Genomic DNA, 21,651 nt, shown 5'->3' on the forward strand with positions numbered 1-21,651 from the left:
TAATCAAAACATGCAAAAGCAGAGGTGGCAAAGGGAGTAACACTTCCAAAAGTTGAATTCAAAAGTCACTAAGAAGTCAATGAAAGTATGGATGAGGCCAGGCATGGTGGTGCACGCCTGTGAGCCAAGCACTTGGGAGGCTGAGAAAGGAGATCACAGGGTTAAGACCTGCCTTGGCTCTGTAGGAACACACCACCATGTCCAGCTAAGATTCTCTTTTCTTCATTTAAGCAAGTTTGAATTGATTTACTATATTTACACCAAAGCACATCAATAAGGCATAATAAGGCTATAAAAAGATAAGAGAAAATAATCTTACAGAAGATGGGGAAGGAGCATAGAATACCAAAAAAAAAAAAAAAAATCAAATTACTTTTCACTGTACCCAGGGCTTTGCATATACTAGGCAAGCAATCAGCTACTAAGTTACATATCCCCTGCCCTCACTACACTTTAAAATTATAGTAGAATTAGTTTTTCAGTTTTTTGTCCTTTTTTAAGAGAACATAGACAAACATTAAGACACCTGACCTTTGTTTCCTCTGTCCTCACTGCATCCAGCAAATAATGGAGAAGCTCCTGACTGTCTTGTTGCTGGAAACCTTTAAATCGAGGTGCCCTATTATTTAAAACAAAACAGGAAGGAAAAAAGAGAATAATCATCCATAGTTCATCAATGTTAATTCTTATTTAAAATCACTTTAAAATAAAAGAGTCAGCCGGGCGTGGTGGTGGTGGTGGTGGTGGTGGTGGTGGTGGTGGTGTGTGTGTGTGTGTGTTACTGGGAACTTAAAGAATGCCTGAAATCGCATTCTGGGCGACTGAGACAGGATGATCACAGGTTCAAGGTTCAAGGCCAGCATAAGGTAATTTAGCAAAACCTTGTTTCAAAAAATAAAAAATAAATTAGTGCTATGGTATATCCCAGATATATTATCTAACCTCCAGTACCATGGAAAAAAATGACAAGAAAAACAGATTAATTATAACTATAAATCAACTATACACTGATGTCTGTAAATAGATTTTCTTTAAGAATTTGACAATTATATTGTAATATAATTAAATAAAAAGATTAAGCCGGGCGTGTGGCACACACTTGTAATCCCAGCATTCGGAGGCTGAGACCAAAGGACTGCGGTTCATGGATAGCCTCAGCTACTTAGGCCCTCTGCAACTCAGTGAAACCCGGTTTCAAAATAAAGAATAAAATATAGGGCAGGGGCTGTAGCTCGAAGGTCGAATGCCCCTGGGTTCCATCCCCAGACCCACACACACAAAATAAATTAAATAAATAAATAAATAAAAAGATTAGGGAGCTGGGCTGTAGCTTGGTGGTAGAGTGTTTGAAAGGTCCTGGGTTCATGCCTCTCTCTCACACACACATACACACACACACACACACACACACACACACACACACACGATCAGATGCTACTTATGAATATACCGACAGTAAATATTTAATTGATTTTAGTAACTTTAATATAGATTCTAAAATAAGTTTCAATCTAAAATGAACATTTTGCCTTAAATGCCAACAAGTACTAAATCTAGGACGTGTTCTAAGAGAATAGATCTTGTCAAAATAATAATACCTTATATAATACAAGACAAATTTACAATTATTTCATTATGATAAAATAACATCTCATTTGATACACACAACAAAACTGTTAAGGAACTCACGGTAAATGGGAACTGCATTTTATACCTGAGAAAACTAAAGCACCAGCTAAGTGCCACTGACCTCTATTCAGGGCTTTTGATTCTGAGCCCAGTACTCTAAGCTTATTTCTCATTGTCTCATGATAAGCATCTACCCTAATAAGGCACTAATGTGAGTCCCTGACTGCCAGAAAGCTAACTCAAATGTTAGTTAATCTAGCCTGTAATCTACCATTTCAGTTCCTCTTTTGCTAAGTAGCAGCAAATAACCTCATGACATTGCTGATGTTCATTCACTACCTTGGTGGGCTTCCCTGTCCACATGTGTTGGATGGAACCTACCTGTAGATCAGAGAAAAGATTAGGAACCAAGATGAACACCAATTCTAGCCCTGCTCGACAGTGTAAGAGGCAGAAGCTGCACGACACTACACTTGTGCTACAGGTATAAAGGAGCGTCAGTGGAGTGGAAAAAGACTGGGAGGGCAGTGCCAATCCTCAGGGAGCTTCACTTGCCAGGTGGCAAGAAAAATGAGAGGCAGTTATGATTTTTAAAGCTCATACACAGGAAAGGAATCTTTCCGGAACATAGAAGGGCCTCTACCATGTCTCTGCCTGTAACTCCATCTCAGCCATGTGTGAACTGCTCACTGCCCTCTACATAAATCACTGAAGAAAACTAATGAATGTAGATTGTCTTTCTTTTACCTAGAGAAAAAAAAAAGTATTTACAATGACTTATAGAATCACTAATGAAGCCTATATGAGCTATCAAACTTTAAGGCTAAAGAGAAAAATGCCAAATAGATGAAAATATTCATCTTATTCAAAATAAGGGGAACAATACATCTTCACAGAAAATGTCTAATGTGGTGCCTTGCTTGGCCTCAGGAGGCGTCCACCATAGGCTTCAGGGAACCCCAAGTGGAGTCTACTCTAGACCCAAAAGAGCCCCACCTGCTACGTCACAGCTTCAGAAACACGACCCCCACCACAAGCCCAGCTGCATTACAATCAACACCATGTAACCCCATCATCCTTAAGGACACCAGACAAAGAAAATCTAAGGGCACACACAATGCAGGCTCACAGCAAGAGAGGCTAGAGAGGCGGCCTCCCCGTTTGCCAAGGCTTGCCACTCTCACCCAGTCCTGCTCTCATGCTTGGCCACTGCAGACCCTCTATGCAAACACTTTCCTCTTAACAAAATCTGTCCTACTTTTACTCTTTGTCTTGAAATTCTTTTCCAACCTGTGGTCTTTACCACAGCATCTTAGTAAAATCATTACTGTGAAGAATAAATAAAGGACTTTATTTTTCTTTGTGGTACTGGGTGTTGAACCCAGAAACAATATGCCCCTGAACTACACTCCCAGCCCTTTTTATTGTTTTATTCTGAAACATGTTCTCTGGTCTTACTAAGTTGTTGAGGGTCTTGCTAAGTTGCTGAGCTTGGTCACAGACCTGCAATTTTCCTGTCTCAACCTCCCATGTCCTGGAATTCCAAGGGTGTGACACCATGCCTAGCAGATCTACTCACTTCTGACAAAGCTGATTAAAAAGAACTTTAGGAGAAAGTGGTCCTTTTTCAGTCTCCTTCATGCTGTGAAGAAACAGGAACAAGGCTGAGGTCAGTGGTCCTGGGCTTGAAAGTTCCACCACTAATGGGTCCTTGAAAAACATAATCAACTATGTCAGAAATACATAGTTTTAAAACTAAGCATCATTAAAAATATAAGAGTTGTACTTTGCTTAAATGAAAGTAATTAAATTGCTCAAGTATATTAATAAACTATTTCTTAATATATAAATGAATATATAAAAGTAGAAAATAAGATTAAATGCCTTGCTCTAAAAAAGTAGTTGCGCGCCTCTGCCTGCCTGCCTCCCTCCCTCCTTCTCTCTCTCTCTCTCTCTCTCTCTCTCTCTCTCTCTCTCTCTCTCTCTCTCTCTCTGGGGTGTGTGTGTGTGTGTGTGTGTGCGCGTGCGTGTGTGTGTGTGTGTGTGTGTGTTACCAAGGATAGAATCCAGGAGCATACCTCTGAGCTCCACTCCCAGCCCTATTTTTTATTCTTTATTTTGAAACATTTTGAAAGAGTCTCATTAAGTTAGGGAGAGCTCCACAAGTTTCTGAGGTTGGCCAAGAACCTGCAATCCTCCTTTCTCAGCCTCCCAAGTACTAGGATCACAAGCATGTGCCACCATGCCCAGCTTTATAACTGTCTGAATGTACTGTTATAAGTAAAATTACTAATCTACTTGATAAAAAGCAGGTAAAATTCTGTGAAAAATCTTCCTTCCTTTTTTCCTTCCTTCCTAAAAAGCAGGTAAAATTTTGTGAAGGAAGGACAGAAGGAAGGTTTTTCACAGGCTTTTACCTGCTTTTTATCGAGGAAGGAAGGAAGATTTTTCACAGAATTTTACCTACTTTTTAATCAAGTAGATTAGTAATTCCTTTCTTCCCTAAGCTGGGGGTTGAACCCAAAGGCATTCTACCTCTAAGCTACACCCTAAGCCCTAATTTATTTTTTTATTTGGAAACAGGATCTCACTAAGTTGATGTGAGCCTCACTCACTTGCTGAGGCTGGCTTCATACCTGTGATCCTCCTGTCTTAGCCTCCCAAGTATTGGAATTATAGACATGTGTCAGCACACTCTGATGTCCCACTTTATATTTTCCCCCCACCAAGTTTTGTTTTCTAAAATATGTTATCCTTGCTGGACATGGTGGCACATACTTGTAATCCTAGTACTTGGGAAGCTGACAGCAGGTTCATGGCTAGCCTCAGCTACTTAGTGAGGCCCCTGAAACTTAGTGAGACTCTGTTTAAAATATAAAGGATAAAAATCAGGGCTGAGGGTGTAGCTCAAGTAGAATACCCATGGGTTCATTCCCTAGTACCACAAAAAAGAAAAGTTATTCCCTGTGTCTTTCAAAGCTGCCTACCAGAAGAACAATCTAAGATGACTACACTGGGCTAAATATTTTAAAAAACTCCCTTTTAATCATTTTCAAAAGTCACGTCATAAACAAACAAACTTTCTCTAACATACGTGTACACACACACACACACACACACACACACACACACACACTCTGCTGGAACTACGGGCACACAACACCATGCCCAGCTCTCATTTTTCTTTTTCTTTTTCTATTTTGGCAAGTACTGGAATTTCTACCTCTGAGCTAAACCCCCTACCCTAATTTTTATTTTGAAACAGGGTTTCACTGAGTTGCAAAGGGCCTCCCTAAGTAGCTGAGGCTGTCTGCAAACCACAATCCCTGTCTCAGCCTCCCAAATGCTAGGATTACAAGTGTGCGCCACCACACCCGGCTACATTTCTAATTAAAATCATCATTGCTAGTGTCAATGCCCTCCAGCCAAAATCTACCAGGAACACACTTAGAGTTAAACAAAGTGAGTTGGTTACTTGTTCTAGTGATGTAGAACACACCCTTGGGAACTGAGCAATGCCTCCATAAGAAAGCATGATACAGGACTGTGGCTTTGGTTGATTAATTGGGGAAGAATCTGAGAAGAGATTCACCCTAGATTGGATGCCGCCCACAAACAGAGGTAACTGTACAGTTGGCTGTTCTACCAAGGCGTATCTATGAAGGACGGATGGCAATGAGGATAAAGCTACGTCTGGTAAAGTAGCAGCAGCCATCCATTTCTTACTGTGTCCAAGAGAGGGTGTTAAATTTTTTCCAAGCCGGGCATGGTGGCGTACGCTTGTAATCCCCGCTCTTGGGAGGCAGAGACAGGAGGATCGCGCAGGTTCGAAGCCAGCCGCGCGCGCTGGCTTAGGAGACCCTGTTTCCAAATAAAAATGTAAAAATAGGTCTGGGAGTGTAGCCCAGAGGTAGAAGGGCTTCCAGGAACCCCAGTACCACAAAAAAAAAAAAAATTCCAAATAGCAGAGAGACCTTGCTTTTTCAAACTGTGTCTAAAAAAATTTATGAAGCACACTTGCTTTGTCTCATTTTATCACAGTCTCAGAGAAACTGAGTCTGAGTCTGCTCTGCTGTAAGGTTATTTGAATAAAGAGCCTGGCCATGGATATTAGGCCAGGTTCGAAATGTCAGAAACTGCTTTTTCTCTTCTCTTCTTTTCTTTCTCACTAGCTTAAAAATCCACCATCAGACTAAGCTTCAAAAAACCTTCAAATGCTCACTACTAAGTCTTCTGTTAAAGAACAAAAATTCCTGATCGAAATAAATGTCAATAAAACAATATAAACAATAGCCCTAGACATTGAACTCAATTAAAATGAAATACATTTTATTTTTTTCAGAATGTTTAAAAGCATCTTCACTTTCTTTGCATTATTTTTGTTCAAACATATTGTGATATGTTTGAACCATAATATTTCTTTGTGTGTATGTGTCTGTGTTACTAGGGAATGAACCCAGGCAGGGGCATTCTATCTCTGAGCTATACCCCCAGTCCTATTTTATTTTGTATTTTGAAATAGAGTTTCACTAAGTTGTGGAGGGCCTTTGAGCTCCTCTTGTCTCAGCCTCCCAAGTACTAGGATTACAGGCATGTGCCACCATGCCTGGCTTGAGCCATACATATCTTAAGGCTATGATTTTAGAAACTTTAAATCTGATTCAGTATTTTTGCAAAATGCTTTTAAATTCTTTTCTCAAGTCCTCTGGTTACCATCCCAATTGATAGTTCTAAGAAGTAGAAAAGATATGTTTTGGCAGAATCAGTTGCTCATTTGAAAACAGCTCTATCCAGAACTTCTTACTTACCAGCTGGGAATCTAAGGAAGGAGAAATCTTGAATTTTGTACCATCATCTTTTATCTCATTCATCAGTTCAAAAAGAACGTAAGTCTGTGCCAAGTTCTAAAAGAAAGTAAAAGTGAAATCTTCTGATTCTGTTGTATTAATTTATTTCTGATCTTAGGAAATGCATAATCCCTCAAAGTTTCAAATTTCAACTAGCATAGTAAAATATCTATTTAAAAATGTCTAAGTGAATCAAACACATTTTATATTTAGTAAATATCACTATTATGATAAAGCCATGCTAAAATACACAAAAGACCTTTATGGAGATGTATGATGATGGCCAAAAACTGTTTAAAACAAAGAGCCAGGCATGGTGGCATATGCTTGTAATCCCAGTATTTGGGAGGCTGAGAAAGGAGGATCACAGATTCACAGCCAGCCTCAAATACTTAGTGAGGTACTCCACAACAACTTAGTGAGACCCTGTTTCAAAAAACTAAAGAATAATGCAAGGCATGATGGCTCATGCTTGTAATCCCAGCATTCAAGAGGCTAAGACAGGAGGATCGCCATTCGCGGACAGCCTCAGCTACTTAGTGAGGGAGGCCCTTTGCAACTCAGTGAGACCCTGTTTCAAAATAAAGAATAAAAACTAGGGCTGGGGGTGTAGCTCAGAGGTAGAATGCCCTTGGTTTAATTCCCAGTATCTCAGAAAAAAAAAAAAAAAAAGAATAAAAATAGGGCTAAGGTGTACTATGGAGTTAGAATGCACTTGGGTTCAATCCCCAGTACTGGAAAAAAAAAAAAGAAAAGAAAGAAAAGAAAAAAGAGGAACATTTAACAGTCATTTAACAATCTACAAGTTTACCAAATGTCCATATAAATTAACTAAAATTACTGATACTTTATAATTTTTGTGTGCGTGTGGTACTGGGGATGGATCCCTTCTACCTCCGGGCTATACTCCCAAACCTATTTTATATTTTATTTGGAAACAGGGTCTCTTAAGCCAGCAAGGCTGGCTTCGAACCTGCGCAACCCTTGTCTCTACCTCCCAAGCCTGAGGATTATAAGCATGCGCCACCACGCCCAGCAATACTTCATAAATCTTTTTATTGACACTTACCTGAATGACTGCATTAAAAAAGCAAGTATTTCCTAAATTCGTGATTCCTTTTACAGATGATATATTGCTACTTTTTCGTCCCTTCTTTACTTCATCAGTTTCAAGTTTTTCTTCACAAAGTTTTAAAATTTTAGAAAATGCATCTATAGGTTAGAGAAAACATTACTGACGAGAGATGAAATTAAACACATGCCTTGTGACAATTTAAATATATTATTTAAAATTAATCACAAATAAGCCAGGTATGGTAATGCACGCTTGTAATCCCAGCATTTGGGAGGCTGAGACTGGAGGATCGCGGTTCGCAGATAGCCTCAGATACTTAGTGAGGCCCTCTGCAACTTAGTGAGACCTGTTTCAAAATAAAGAATAAAAAACAGGGCAGGGGGTGTAGCTCAGAGGTTAAATGTCCCTGGGTTCCATCCCCAGACCCACCAAAAAAAAAAAAAAAAAAATCACAAATAGTGTTGGCAAAACTGGTTAACAATATGCAGAAAAATGGAAGTAACCCCCACTTTCTCAGCAACTTGGTGAGACTGTGTTTCAAAATGAAAAATAAAAAGAACTAGGAATATAGCTAGAACACCCCTGGATTCCATCCCCAGTACCAAAAAACAAAAGAAAATACAGGTAGTATAACAGAGAGTATAACTCATAGAATGTATCTGAATTGACACTAGTGTCTTTAATAAGGAAAAAGGGGAGGAGAAAGTAACAACTAATAAACAGAAGTGATGGAATTAGGAAAATTGCCATCTTAGTGTGGCAATATTCCTACTACTCTCACACCTCTCCTATAAATTTGAAATTGTCAAAATTAAAATTTTAAAAACTTAATAGGTCAGCTGGGCATGGTGGCGCACGCTTGTAATCCCCGCACTTGGGAGGCTGAGACAGGAGGATCGCATGGGTTCGAAGCCAGACTCAGCTACTTAGTGAGGCTTTCAGTAACTTAGTGAGACCCTGTTTCAAAAAAAAAAAAAAAAAAAATATATATATATATATATATATATATATATATATATATATATATATATATCTGTCTGGGAGTATAGCCTGGAGATAGAAAGCCTCTCGGTTCCACCCCCAGTACCACCAAAAAAAAAAAAAAAAAAAAAAAAAACTTAATAGGTCTAGAGTATAATGAAAAAGTAAAATACTTAAGTATATGATTCAATTTATATAATGTAAATCTTAAAATTACATTAGTTGATATTCAATAACAACAAAAAAAAGAGCAATTCCTAACATTTATGAACTGACATGGTTGATTAAACATATTTAATAGCATATTGCTCTCTGAATCACAAGTGTTACACAGTCATCCTTTAGTATATCCAATCCTAGGAGACTGGTTCCATGGTCCCCAAATCTACCAGTGGTATAGTAGTTACATATAACTTATGCATATTCTCCTGTATACTTTTAATAATCTCTAAATCACTTTTAATAGTGAGTACAGTATAAATAGTTGGTATACTGTAGTTTAGGGAATGATGACAAGAAATAAAGTCTGAGCCAGGCAAATGCTTGTAATCCCAGTACCTGAGAGGTACTTGGTAAGACCCTATTTCAAAACTAAAAGAGAAAAAAGAAAATCTGTACATGTTCAGTACAGACATAATTTTTCTTTCTGAATTTCCAATCTGATGTTGATTAATTCTGTGGATGCTGAGCCCATGAATGTGGAAAGCTGACTGTCATTTGAAGTTTGACAACAAATCACCAAGTTCTCAAATGCATTGGTCTTAAGTGGATGCTCTTTCAAATTCCCTTCAATCATCAGAAATTATAGATCTAACCAGGCATAGTAGCACACTCTTATAATCCCAGTACTTGGGAGAATGAGACAGGAGGATCACAGGCTCAAGGACAGCCTCAGTAAGTTGTGTGACTCACATCAACCTAGGGAAACCCTGTTTCAAAATAAAAATAAAATAGGGCTCAGGGTGTAGCTCAGAGGCAGAATGCCCCTGGGTTCTATCCCTAGAAACACACACACACACTTCCACTGGGACACAGCACTGAGGAGACATGTATAACAAAATTTCAACATAAATGAGAATCTATAAGATTAAATAGTGGGCCTAGTAGATGTTTATCCCTCTTACGCATTATTATTATTATTATTATTATTATTATTATTATTATTATTATTATTAACTGGGTCTCAGTAGGTTGCTGAGTGTCTCATTATAACTGCTAAGGCTATTCTCAAACCTGCCAGTCTCTTGTCTCAGTCTCTCAATACTGGGCCACCACACCCGGCTGATGACTGACTGACTTTCTTTCTTTCTTTCTTTCTTTCTTTCTTTCTTTCTTTCTTTCTTTCTTTCTTCTTTTTTTTTTTGTGGTACTGGACATTGAACTAAGGATTGTTCTACCTCCAAACTATACCCCTCGTCCTTTTTAATTTCATTTTTAAACAGGGTCTCATTGCATTGCTGAGGCTGTCTTTGAACCTTTGATCCTCCTGTCTCAGCCTCCCAAGTACCAGGATTACAGCTGTGTGCTACCTGGCTGATGACTTAAGAGGAACTAAACTTGACACCTCCTCCATTTCTGTATTTTGGCATGAAAGTAGATAGATGGTATGGACATGGCCCTGTTCTCAAGGCAGGCACAGACAGCAAATATCAGGAGAAGCTTTAGTCTCAGGTAGGAGCAGGCTGATGTCATACATGTGTTTTTGGTTCAAATAGGGCTTGACTCAGGAGCTGTGACTTTTGCCAAAGAAAAACATAGGTACTAGACTCTGGTATCAATGGAATGGGGTAACACATTTTCTCATGAAGTTTTCATAAGATTAAATGAGCTAATAATTACAAAGCCCTTGCATGGTGAGCACTATGTAAGTCTATGAAAATCAGCAAGAGCCCCTCAACATGTTATTTGTGGCAAAATCCTTTTTTTCACAAGTTATTCTTCAGGTCTATTGCTTCTCTGCTCTCATATTTTTTTTTTCTTTATTCATTTCCTGCACATGCTTGACATTTTTTCCTCAGGTTTATTTCTAGTTAGATTTTCTGGACTTCCAAAGAGTGTTTTGTATTTCATATTGGCTTTGTGGTTTCCATGATGTGTGTGTGTGGTGTGTGTGTGTATGAGTGCGCGTGCATGCACGCCTGGACTTGAACCCAGGGACTTCTCATTAATCTCCAGCCCAGCTTTTCTTTCTAAAGCATGCAAACATTTCATTGAGAAAAAAAAAAAAAAACACTGATTTCTAAGATGTCTCTTTCATTAAGCAAATCTATTTCATGGGGAAAAAAATTTCCCCAAATTTTAACAACTTTTATTCTACCCTGCAATATCTTTTTATAAACCTTATTGTTTTCTCCCGTTAGCCCCATTTGTTTTTGTTTTATTAGTACTGGGGATTGAATAGGGGGGTGCATTCTATCTCTGAGCTACAACCCTAGACTTATTTTTTATTTTCCAACAGGGTCTCACTAGGTTGATGAGAGTCTACTTTCTACAATTTTCTTGTCCCAGCAGTCTCCCAAGTACTGAGATCACAGACATGTACTACCACACCTGGATCCCATTTGATTTTTTTTTTTTTTTTTTTTTTTGGTGGGTCTGGGGATGGAACCCAGGGCCATTCAACCTCTGAGCTACACCCCTTGCCCCATTTTTTATTCTTTATTTTGAAACCGGGTCTCACAGAGTTGCAGGGGGCCTCACTAAGCAGCTGAGGCTGTCCATGAACGGCAATCCTCCTGTCTTAGCCTCCCAAATGCTGGGATTACAAGTGTGCGCCACCATGCCTGGCTCTCATTTGATTTTTTTTAAGAAAACACTATTGGTTGTTATTGTATATCTGTTGTCCAGATATTCAAGAGTTGTTTTGAACTCCCAACCCAAGAATCCTGAGTTAATGCAGAAAAAAAAAAAAAAAAAGCAAGAGGGGCCTTTTCTCCTTTCCTCCAGATAGTGTAACAGCAATAAGATTTTAACCCTACACTAGAGCTTGGAGCAGAGGCCAGTACAATCAATGAAGCCGGTCACTGAAGTCCAGAGGCCAAGCAGAGAGAAAAGGAAAAGAGGAAAGAGAACAACAATATTCAAACCTTCTAGAAGATGAAGGTAAATGGAAAATGTCAGTGGATCCTTAAGAAACACTATACAAAGAGAGAATCCTGGTTGGGTTTGCAGACAGAGCAGTCTGCCTCTGGTTTATATCTGGGATTCTAACTAGACTCTAGAGTAGACAAGTTTCCAACTCTTGTTTTTTCCAACTCTTATTATATCCATTACCAATAAATGGTTTCCTGGAGATTTTTAAGAAATTGGAGATGAAAAATAACCACATCCAAGCATTACTCAATCTTTTTAAGCAAGGCAGTTAACTCTGATTTTTTTTTTTTTTTTTTTTATAGTGGAAGTGGAACCCAGGGGCTTTCTACCTCTGGGCTATACTCCCAGACCTATTTTATATTTTATTTGGAAACAGGGTCTCACTAAATTGCTGAGAGCCTCACTAAGTAGCTGAGGCTGGCTTCGAACCTGTGCGATCCTCCTGTCTCTGCCTCCCAAGCACGGGGATTACAAGTTAACTTGTACACCCTGCAAGTTCTCTGATTTTACATTTACAAAACTCAGTCTCAGCATGACTTACTCGTCACAATGATAATCTTCTGAATATAAATTCATTGTCATTTACCACTTAAATTCTCATCAATGATTTGTATACAATGAGATTTAAAAAGACGGTGAGGCAAGATTCTTTGGGTATATGCAACCCCAAACAAATGTGATTCCTCAAAAAATATTTCCTTAACATTCTTAATAAATGTTATTCTAATATCTTTTAGCTTTTTAACATGAAAATAGAATGATAGAGGAAAATAAACTCTGGATTATAACTATAAATAACTATATAATACATATATACTATTCACTTGGAAAAATATTCTCAGAAATAAATTATATTTTAATCTTGCAAAAGCAGATAGTTTTTAAAATCATAATATGAAAGTCATTTATATATCTGTGTGCCACATTTATCCCTCAGTTTTCAAAACATCTGGGATAGTGTCCCAAAGTAAACAATGTTCATAAGACCATCTGGACAAAACTGCAGGCAAAAAAAAAGCATAAACATATGGAAAAACAGATTTTCCCTTTCCCTTCAGCAGGAAAGGATGACAAATGTCAAACCTAGATATCTCCACGCTTCACTGTGCGAGGCTTCTCTGCACCACCTGGCTCTCCATGCATAGCCACCAAATATGGACAGCACTGCCAGAAAGAACATAGCCACAGGGCAACGGCAATAAAAACAGCTTATTTCATGGTTAAATACCCACTTCACACAAGTGGCAAGGGCCTGTTTGTTGACTTTTATATGTAAGCCTGTGAGAAAATATCAAGACTAACAATGTTGTTAGACTTCAATGTTAAATAGATCAGATAATTTAACTACAAAAACAGAGGCACATTGTCTAAGAGACAGAATTTTATTTAAAGTAAAAATGCAAGGATTTTTATTTTACTAAATAGCATACTTATAATATGTAACAATTTAAATACAATGGATTTATCAAATGTCTATGCATGCCAGGTATTGTATAAACCACTATAGTTATTTATATTTAATTGCTCATGATTTATGACTGGAGTAAAAGGAATTGATAAAATAAATATCAGAGATGTCAAGCCTGAAATTTACAATAACTTAATATTTCAAAATAACTTTTAGAGCCGGGCGTGGTGGCGCACGCTTGTAATCCCCGCGCTTGGGAGGCAGAGACAGGAGGATCGCGCAGGTTCGAAGCTAGCCCCGCGCGCTGGCTTAGGAGACCCTGTTTCCAAATAAAAATGCAAAAATAGGTCTGGGAGTGTAGCCCGGAGGTAAAAGGGCTTCCAGGAACCCCAGTACCACCAAAAAAAAACAAAAACAAAAAAAAAAAAACTTTTAGACATGTTACATATTTGTTCACTAAGAAACTTCTGAGAAAAGATTCTATTTACAACAAGGGTGTCTGAAATCAGCCTTTCAATTATTTGACATACTTGCAGGTATGTGTGTTTTAATAACAAGCAACGTATACCTTCTAAGAATGATGCTTATTTTGTTTTTGAGACAACAAAGATTTCTCAATCTGGTAGTACAAATACTTTATTTCATTTTATTTTACTTTATTTTGCGGTACACTAGGGATGAACTCGGGCATTCTACCTCCAAGCTATGCCCCCACCCCTATTTTTTATTCTTTATTTTGAAACAGGGTCTCATTGAGTTGCAAGGGACCTCACTAAGTAGCTGGGGCTGTCGACAAACCTCGATTTTCCTATCTCAGCCTCCTGAATGCTGGGATTTAAAGTGTGTGTCACCACACTAGGATTGGTAGTACAAATATTTTAGATCATTGTGTGTGTGTGTGTGTGTGTGTGTGTGTGTGTGTGTGTGTGTGTTTACTGGAGATTAAACTTATGGACTTTTTTTTTTTGGTGGCACTAGGGGTGGAACCCAGCGGCTTTCTACCTCCCAGCTATACTCCCAGACCTATTTTATATTTTATTTGAAAACAGGGTCTCGCCACTAAGATGCTGAGAGCCTCACTAAGTAGCTGAGGCTGGCTTCGAACCTGTGCGATCCTCCTGTCTCAGCCTCCCAAGCACGGGGTTGTAAGCGTGTGCCACCACACCCGGCTAAACTTATGGACATTTTTACCTCTGAGCTATACTCTTAGCCCTTTTTATTGTGTATTTTGAAACAGGATCTCACTAAGTAACTGAGTGTCCTGCTAAGTTACTGAGGCTAGCCTCAAACTTTCAATCCTCCTGTCTTAGTCTCCCCTGTACTGGGATTACAGGTATGTGCCCCAATACCTGGTTGGCCATATTCACTATTAAGAACTCTTCTCAGCCGAGCGTGTAATCCCAGTATTTGGAAGGCTGAGACCGGAGAATCACAGTTTGCAGACAGTCTCAGCTACTTATTGAGGTACTCCGGAACTTAGTGAGACCCTGTTTAAAAAAATAAAGAATAGCCAGTGTGGTGGCACAAGCTTGTAATCCCCACGCTTGGGAGGCGGAGACAGGAGGCTCTCGCAGGTTCAAAGCCACCCACACTGGCTTAAGAGACCCTATTACCAAATACAAAGTATAAAATAGGTCTGGAGTATAGCCCAGAGGTAGAAGGGTTTCCAGGAACCCCAGTACCACCGGAAGGAAGGAAGGAAGGAAGGAAGGAAGGAAGGAAGGAAGGAAGGAAGGAAGGAAGGAAGGAAGGAAGGAAGGAAGGAAGGATAAAAATAGGGCAGGGACTGTAGCTTGGAGGTCGACTGCCCCTGGGTTCCATCCCCAGACCTGCCCCCCAAAAAAACAAAAAACCTGAACTTCAAGACATTTTCAAGTATGGTATAATAAAAATGACAAAGGTGCTATAATAACAAAAAAGACAATTTACAGAAAATTTTGATTATCATTCATTTGTTTTGTTCACTCAAATTGAAGGATTAGCTTATTAAAAAGACTTAATCATCTCTACCTTACTTATTACTTCTCTATTGCCAGAACTGTCATCAGATATTCCTTTACCTAATAGAACAATAAAGAGCCAGAGAACTTCAGGCATTCTAGGTGTGTGCGTGTGCTGAGATTCCAATCCCAGGCCTAGGCAAGTGCTATCTCTACAACTAAATTTTCTCCCTCTTCCCTTTCCTTCTTTTTGAATGGTAGTGAGGATTGAAACCAGGGGCAGTCTACCTCTGAGCTACACTCCTAGCCCTATTTTATTTTACATACATATATGCATTCATACTTATTTACTTACATGTGTGGTGCTGGTGATTGAATCCAGGAGCAAACTACACTCCAAGCCCAAATTTTTATTCTTTATTTTGAAACAGGGTCTCATTAAGTTGCTAAGGTCCTAAGTTGCTACCTCCCAAGCCCGATTTTTTATTCTTTTTTTTTTTTTTTTTTTTTTTTTGTGTGTGTGTGTGTGTGTGTGTGTGTGTGTGTGTGTTCCTGGGGATAGAACTCAGGGGATTCTACCTCCGGGCTACACCCCAACCTATTTATATTTTATTTTGCAACAGGATCTCACTAAGTATCTGAGGCTAGCTTTGAACCTGTGTGACCCTCCTGTCCCAGCCTCCCAAGTACTGTGATTACAAGCGTGTGTCACTACACCCAGATTTTTATTCTTTATTTTGAAACAGGGCCTCATTAAGTTGCTAAATTGCTGAGGGCTTCACTCAGCCTCCCAAATACTAGGATTACAAGTGTGCGCCACCACACCCAGCTCTATTTTACTTTTATTTGGAAAGAGGGCCTAAGTTGCGGAGAACCTTGCTAGGTTGCTGGCTATAAACTTACAGTCCTCTTGTCTCAGTCTCCCAAGTACTGGGATTATAGGCCTGTGCCACCACTGACTATAGATTTCTTTTTTTTTTTTTTTTCAATTTTTTTTGGTGGTACTGGGGATGGAATCCTTTCTACTTCCGGGCTACACTCCCAGACCTATTTTATATTTTATTTGGAAACAGGGTCTCTTAGGCCAGTAAGGATGATTCGAACCAGTGTGATCCTCCTGTCTCCACTCCCCAGCACTGGGATTACAAGCGTGCGCCACCACGCCCGGCTGTAGATTTCTTAAAGCTCTTTTCCATCTCCACAGTTTACCTTTAATCCTATGATCTGAGCATCATTGAATAACTAATTAATTGAGTAGGCCCATTAGGTTTTATACAAGTCTCTGGTCTTTCAAAACAGAAAACTGATGGAAACACCAGCAAAACAAAAATGACTCGAATACTTAAAAATCATATAATTTCTTTTAGAATCCAAGTTTAAAATTAATTCATAAATATAAAAATATCTTTGGAGCCAGGCATGGTGGTGCATACTTGTAATCCCAATACTTGGAAGGCTGAGACAGGAGGATCACAGGTTTGTGGCCAGCCTCAACATCTTAAGAGACCTTACATGACTTATTGAGATCTTGTTTCAAAATTAAAAATAAAAGTGGGGTGAGGGTGTAGCTCAGAGGTAGAATGTCCCTGAGTTCCATTGCCAATACCATAAATAAATAAGATTCAAAACCAAGCAGTCTGAATTCTGAATTCATACACAAACATTATGATCTCCTGCATGTTATAATAAAGGATGATAAGGTTTGTAAATATGCTAACAATTCTCTGTCTGTCTGTGTCTGTCTCTCTCTCTCTGTTCTGTGCTAGGTATATAGCTCAGTGTAAAAGAACATGCCTAGCAGATGTAAGGCCCTGGGTTACAGTCCCAGCCCAGCAACAAAACATAAGGTACCAGAAAACTTTTAAAACATGACTGCAAAGGCTAAAAACCATTACAGAAAAGACTGATGGCCTGACAACAATGGCATTAAAAACTTCACTATGGTAAAACTAAACAAAATATGAAGTTAAATATGGAAAAATGGGCTGTTGTCAATTTTACCTTTTTTATATTTTCAGAACAGTTTAGCAACAGTAAAAGAATCTAAGATGCATTTATAATTTGGTCAAAATATTAAAAAAAATAGCCTACAAAACAGAAGGGCAAATACACAGAAATGTGGTTTATCGTGGGAGAAAACTGAGAATAGCCATGTAATACTACTTAGTTTGTTGCCAAGTAGTACTAAAGTGATACCTCTCTTCTCTCAAAGGTATGAACATTTTTTTTTTCCCAGTACTGAGGGTGAAACCCAGAGGCATTCTACCTCCAAGCTATACCCCCAGCCCTGTTTTTTCCTTTATTATTATTATTATTATTATTATTATTATTTATTTATTTATTTACTTACTTATTTCGGTGCTACTGGGGTTCCTGGAAACCCTTCTACCTCCGGGCTACTTTCCCAGACCTATTTTTATACTTTTCTATTTGGAAACAGGGTCTCTTAAGCCAGCGCAGCTGGCTTTGAACCCGTGTGATCCTCCTGTCTCTGCCTCCCAAGTGTGGGGATTACAAGCATGCGCCACCACGCCCAGCTTTATTCTTTATTTTAAAACAAAGTCTCACTGAGTTGCAAAGGGCCTTCCTAAGTAGCTGAGGCTGTCCTCAAACCGTGATCCTCCTGTCTCAGCCTCCCAAATGCTGGGATTACAAGCATGTGCCACCACACCTGGCTTTCAAAGGTGTAAGTATTTTTGAATTGCCTTAGTTAAACCAGAGAGGAACACTGGTGCCTTCTTTCTCTTCTATAGGAAAGGAGGAAATAAATTTACTTTGCAGTTTACTTATTTAAAGTAACAGTTTGAGATAATTACCACCTCTGATAATTGTCTTCATTTTAGAAAGAATAACACAGAGGCACACACCTGGTTAGTGTTAGATAGAAAATTCAAACCCAGTCGGGCATAAGCTTAAAATCCCAATATTTGGGAGGCTGAAAGAAGAGGATCACAGATATAAGGAGAGCCCCAGAAATTTAGCGAGGCTTTCCACAATTTAGTGAGACCCTGTTACAAAATAAAAAGGGGATGGGGGGGTAGCTCAGAGGTAAAATGCCCCTGGGGTACAATCCCTAATACCACAAACAGTAAATAAAATTCAAACCTAAGCAGTCTAGCTTCAGAATTCACACACAAACATTATGACCTTCTGCCTGTTATAATACAGAATGTAAGGTTTGTAAATGTGCTAACTGTTCAAGACACCAGTGAAATGTCTAGTAGTGATATGAAAGGAAAGGCCATTACTCTTCAGGGGGATGTAACTGATTGTTGATGTCTTTGGTTTTGGACTTACAGCTTTACCAGTTACAGTTTATGGCAGTCCTATTCAAATCATTCCTCAAAAGCAGTAAGCCCTAACGCCCTACATACCCACTGTATGCAACGAAGCTCCAGGTATCAGAAAAGCAGCTAGGTATGTGCCATCTTTAAGAGAACTTAGAAAATAGTAATAATTCAAAGTAATAGTTCAAGTAATTTTCTGTTATGTGGTTCTGATGGGGAGCTTTGGATTTAAATCCTTTCACATAAAAAATAAGTTGTTTTTAAGCCAGGTGCGGTGGTGAACGTTGCAATCCCAGCATTCAGGAGGCTGAGACAGGAGGATTGCAGTTCGCAGACAGCCTCAGCTACCTAGTGAGGCCCTTTGCAACTCAGTGAGACTCTGTTTCAAAATAAAGAATAAGAAATAGGGCTGTGGGTCTACCTAGGGGGTAGAATGCCCCTGGGTTCCACCCTTAGTATCGCAAAAAAAAAAAAAAAAAAAAAGTTGTTTTTAAACATCCACTATCTCTAGCCTCAACTCCTTGTATATACAAAAATAACTACTTTTAGCACTCGTTTTTGTTTTTATACTGGAGATTGAATTCAGAGGTATTCTACATCTAAGATATACTCCCAGACTTTTCACTAAGTTGCTGTCTCGCTAAGCTGTTTAAGGCTGGTCTTAAACCTGTACTCCTCCTGCCTCAGCCTCCCAAGTATCAGGTTTATAGGCCTGCATCACCACACCTGACTTTAGTGCTTTTTTTTTTTAATGAAAGCACCAGAGTTTATGTATGTTTTTATTTGTACATATGTTTTACATACATTGATAAAAGACACAGGATTTTCCCTTCTGTGTGTCTTTGTCTTGCTTTTTATTATTTTTTCTTTTCTTTCTTTCTTTATTTGGTGGTACTGGGGTTCCTGGAAACCCTTCTACCTCCAGGCTACACTCCCAGACCTATTTTTATATTTTTATTTGGAAACAGGGTCTCTTAAACCTGCGCGATCCTCCTGTCTCCGCCTCCCAAGTGCGGGGATTACAAGCGTGCCCGGCTTTTGTCTTGCTTTTTTGTGGTCCACAATGCCAGCAGAGGTTGTCAATACAATGAAACCAAACAAATGAGATGGGAGATTATTCCGCCATTTTTCTAGGTCTCTAGGCTGCACATCCAAATCTAAGGCTGATCACTCCATACTTATTTAACCTGCCTATGACATTCACAACAATTCTCCAGCTCTGTGGTCATTGATGACTTCAAATTTACCAATGTAACATGTTTCATCATCAGTTAGAAACCAGGCAATTACTTTAGAGCACAGCCTAATAAGCACCTGGCATTTGCCTTTTGGTACTGTTGCTTTTCTTGGTATTGATGCTTCAGAGCATCAGCCAGGACATTCATGCACACCCCTATGGTAGCACAAAAAGATGGCAGAAATAATATTCATGTTTAAAATAAAAATTTCTTAAGAGCACAACCATCATTTTATGGCAGAAAAAACTGTCTCACCTTTCATTTTTATTTTTGTGTGTGTGTTATTAGGGTGGAACTCAGGGGCGTTTCTACCTCCGGTCTATACTCCCAGACCTATTTTTTACTTTATTTGGAAACAGGGTCTCATTAAGTTGCTGAAAGCCTCACTAAGTAGCTAGGCTGGCTTCGAACCTGTGTGATCCTCCTGTCTCAAACTCCCAAGTGCTGGGATTACAAGCTTGTGCCACCACACTCAGCTGTCTCACCTTTTAAAAAAAAAGTACTAATTAAATTCAAATTGTTACTATAAAAGGTTATTGTATTATTTATCCTTAGATCCCAAATATACCATTTATTTACTATCTTGTTTTTTCAAAAAGATACAGAAAAATTATATTTTATAAAATTAAAATGACATAATTTGTGTCTTTTGTATAGCACTGATTTAATGAATTTAACAAATTAGGTTTTGTTTTCTTTATTATTGTTAAAAATGACATCCCACTAGTATTAAAATTATAAGTAAGATTTATTAGTCTGGAAAATAACATGATACTGTCACTTACTGTGTAGTTCAAAAAAAGCTAACCAAAAGCATTCTATAAGTATTTGTGCAGTGCTTCAGTGAAACTGATAAGACTACAGAAATAACATATCTCATAAACCTTTCAGAGAACATATGACTCACTTAAAAATAATGTTTTTTGAGAAGGTTTCAGGTTCACAGCAAAAATGAGCCATAAACACTCTGTCCTCATATATGTATATCCTCTCCCATTACCAGCCTCCCCTAGCAGAATGGTTCATTTACTATAAATGATGAACCTACATTGACACATCATTACCATCCAAAGACCACAGTTTACATTAGGATCACTCTGGGTGGTGTACATTCTATGGTTTTGGACAAATGCAAAATGACATGTATCTGTCCTTATAGTAGCATACAGAGTAGTTTCACTGCCATAAAAATCCTGTGCTTCCCCTATTCATTCCTTCTGCTCCTCCACCACGACCCCCAGTAGCCACTTATCTTTTTACAATCTAGTTTTTTGGTCTACGTGTGTGTGTGTGTGTGTGTGTGTGTGTGTGTGTGTGTGTGTATTTTTTGCTGGAAACTGAGATAGATGCCCAGCCCTGTTTTATTTATTAATTTATTATTTATTTATTTATTTATTTATTTATTTTTGTGGTACTGGGGTTCCTGGAAGCCCTTCTACCTCCAGGCTACACTCGCAGACCTATTTTATACTTTTTATTGGGAAACAGGGTCTCTTAAGCCAGAGAGGCTGGCTCCGAGCCAGCGCAATCCTCCTGTCTCTGCCTCCCAAGCACGGGGATTACAAGCGTGCGCCACCACGCCCGGCTGCCCTGTTTTATTTTTTACTTAAAAACAGGGTCACGCTAAATTGACGTGAGCCTCACTGAGTTGTTGAAACTCGCTCTGAACCTGTGATCCTCCTGTCTCAGCTTCCCAGGTACTAGGATTACAGGCCTGAACCACCACACCCAGCTTGGTCTACTTTTTAATAACACCTATTTCTGGTTCTGTCTCACAAGAATTTTTATTTTCCCTTTTAAAATTGTATGCTATATATGACCTTTTCATTATGGAGTGGGAAAGTGAAGGGAGTTTTTTTTTTTTTTTTTTTTAAAGCAAATCCTAACATCAGATGTAAAATCTACACAGCTGTAAGCTTTCTTCTGGGAACCTGCACTGGAGTTCATCTCAACTGCTTAATGCAATTACCTAAACCAGCCATGTAGTATTAATGCAATTTGCCCATTTCAATAGCTGAAAAGAAGTTTAATCTTTAAAAGTAAAAACTTGCCTCCTACCTTCAACCCACATAATAATTAGCTTACCTAGTCATTCTAAAACTTAACTCTAGTTAACCATTAGCCTTAGAAATATTTATTTAGTTATATAATGA

At 38.7% G+C, this 21,651-nt stretch overlaps 1 protein-coding gene across 5 annotated transcripts in view; it reads right to left on the reverse strand.

The window, feature by feature from the left end:
* USP45 (ubiquitin specific peptidase 45) overlaps positions 1–21,651 on the reverse strand; it is a gene marked incomplete at both ends in the record, with an annotated part of 83,718 nt that overhangs the window by 42,816 nt on the left and 19,251 nt on the right. For all 5 annotated transcript variants that reach the window (XM_080700197.1, XM_080700194.1, XM_080700196.1 and 2 more), the window contains 4 exons: positions 532–619; positions 3,209–3,339; positions 6,438–6,533; positions 7,546–7,688. In XM_080700197.1, the coding sequence (XP_080556323.1) occupies positions 532–619; positions 3,209–3,339; positions 6,438–6,533; positions 7,546–7,688 (458 nt within the window). The remainder of the gene's footprint in view (positions 1–531; positions 620–3,208; positions 3,340–6,437; positions 6,534–7,545; positions 7,689–21,651) is intronic.

This window comes from Muscardinus avellanarius, assembly GCF_963383645.1.
Source record: "Muscardinus avellanarius genome assembly, chromosome: 8".
In the NCBI taxonomy this organism is placed as follows: domain Eukaryota; kingdom Metazoa; phylum Chordata; class Mammalia; order Rodentia; family Gliridae; genus Muscardinus; species Muscardinus avellanarius.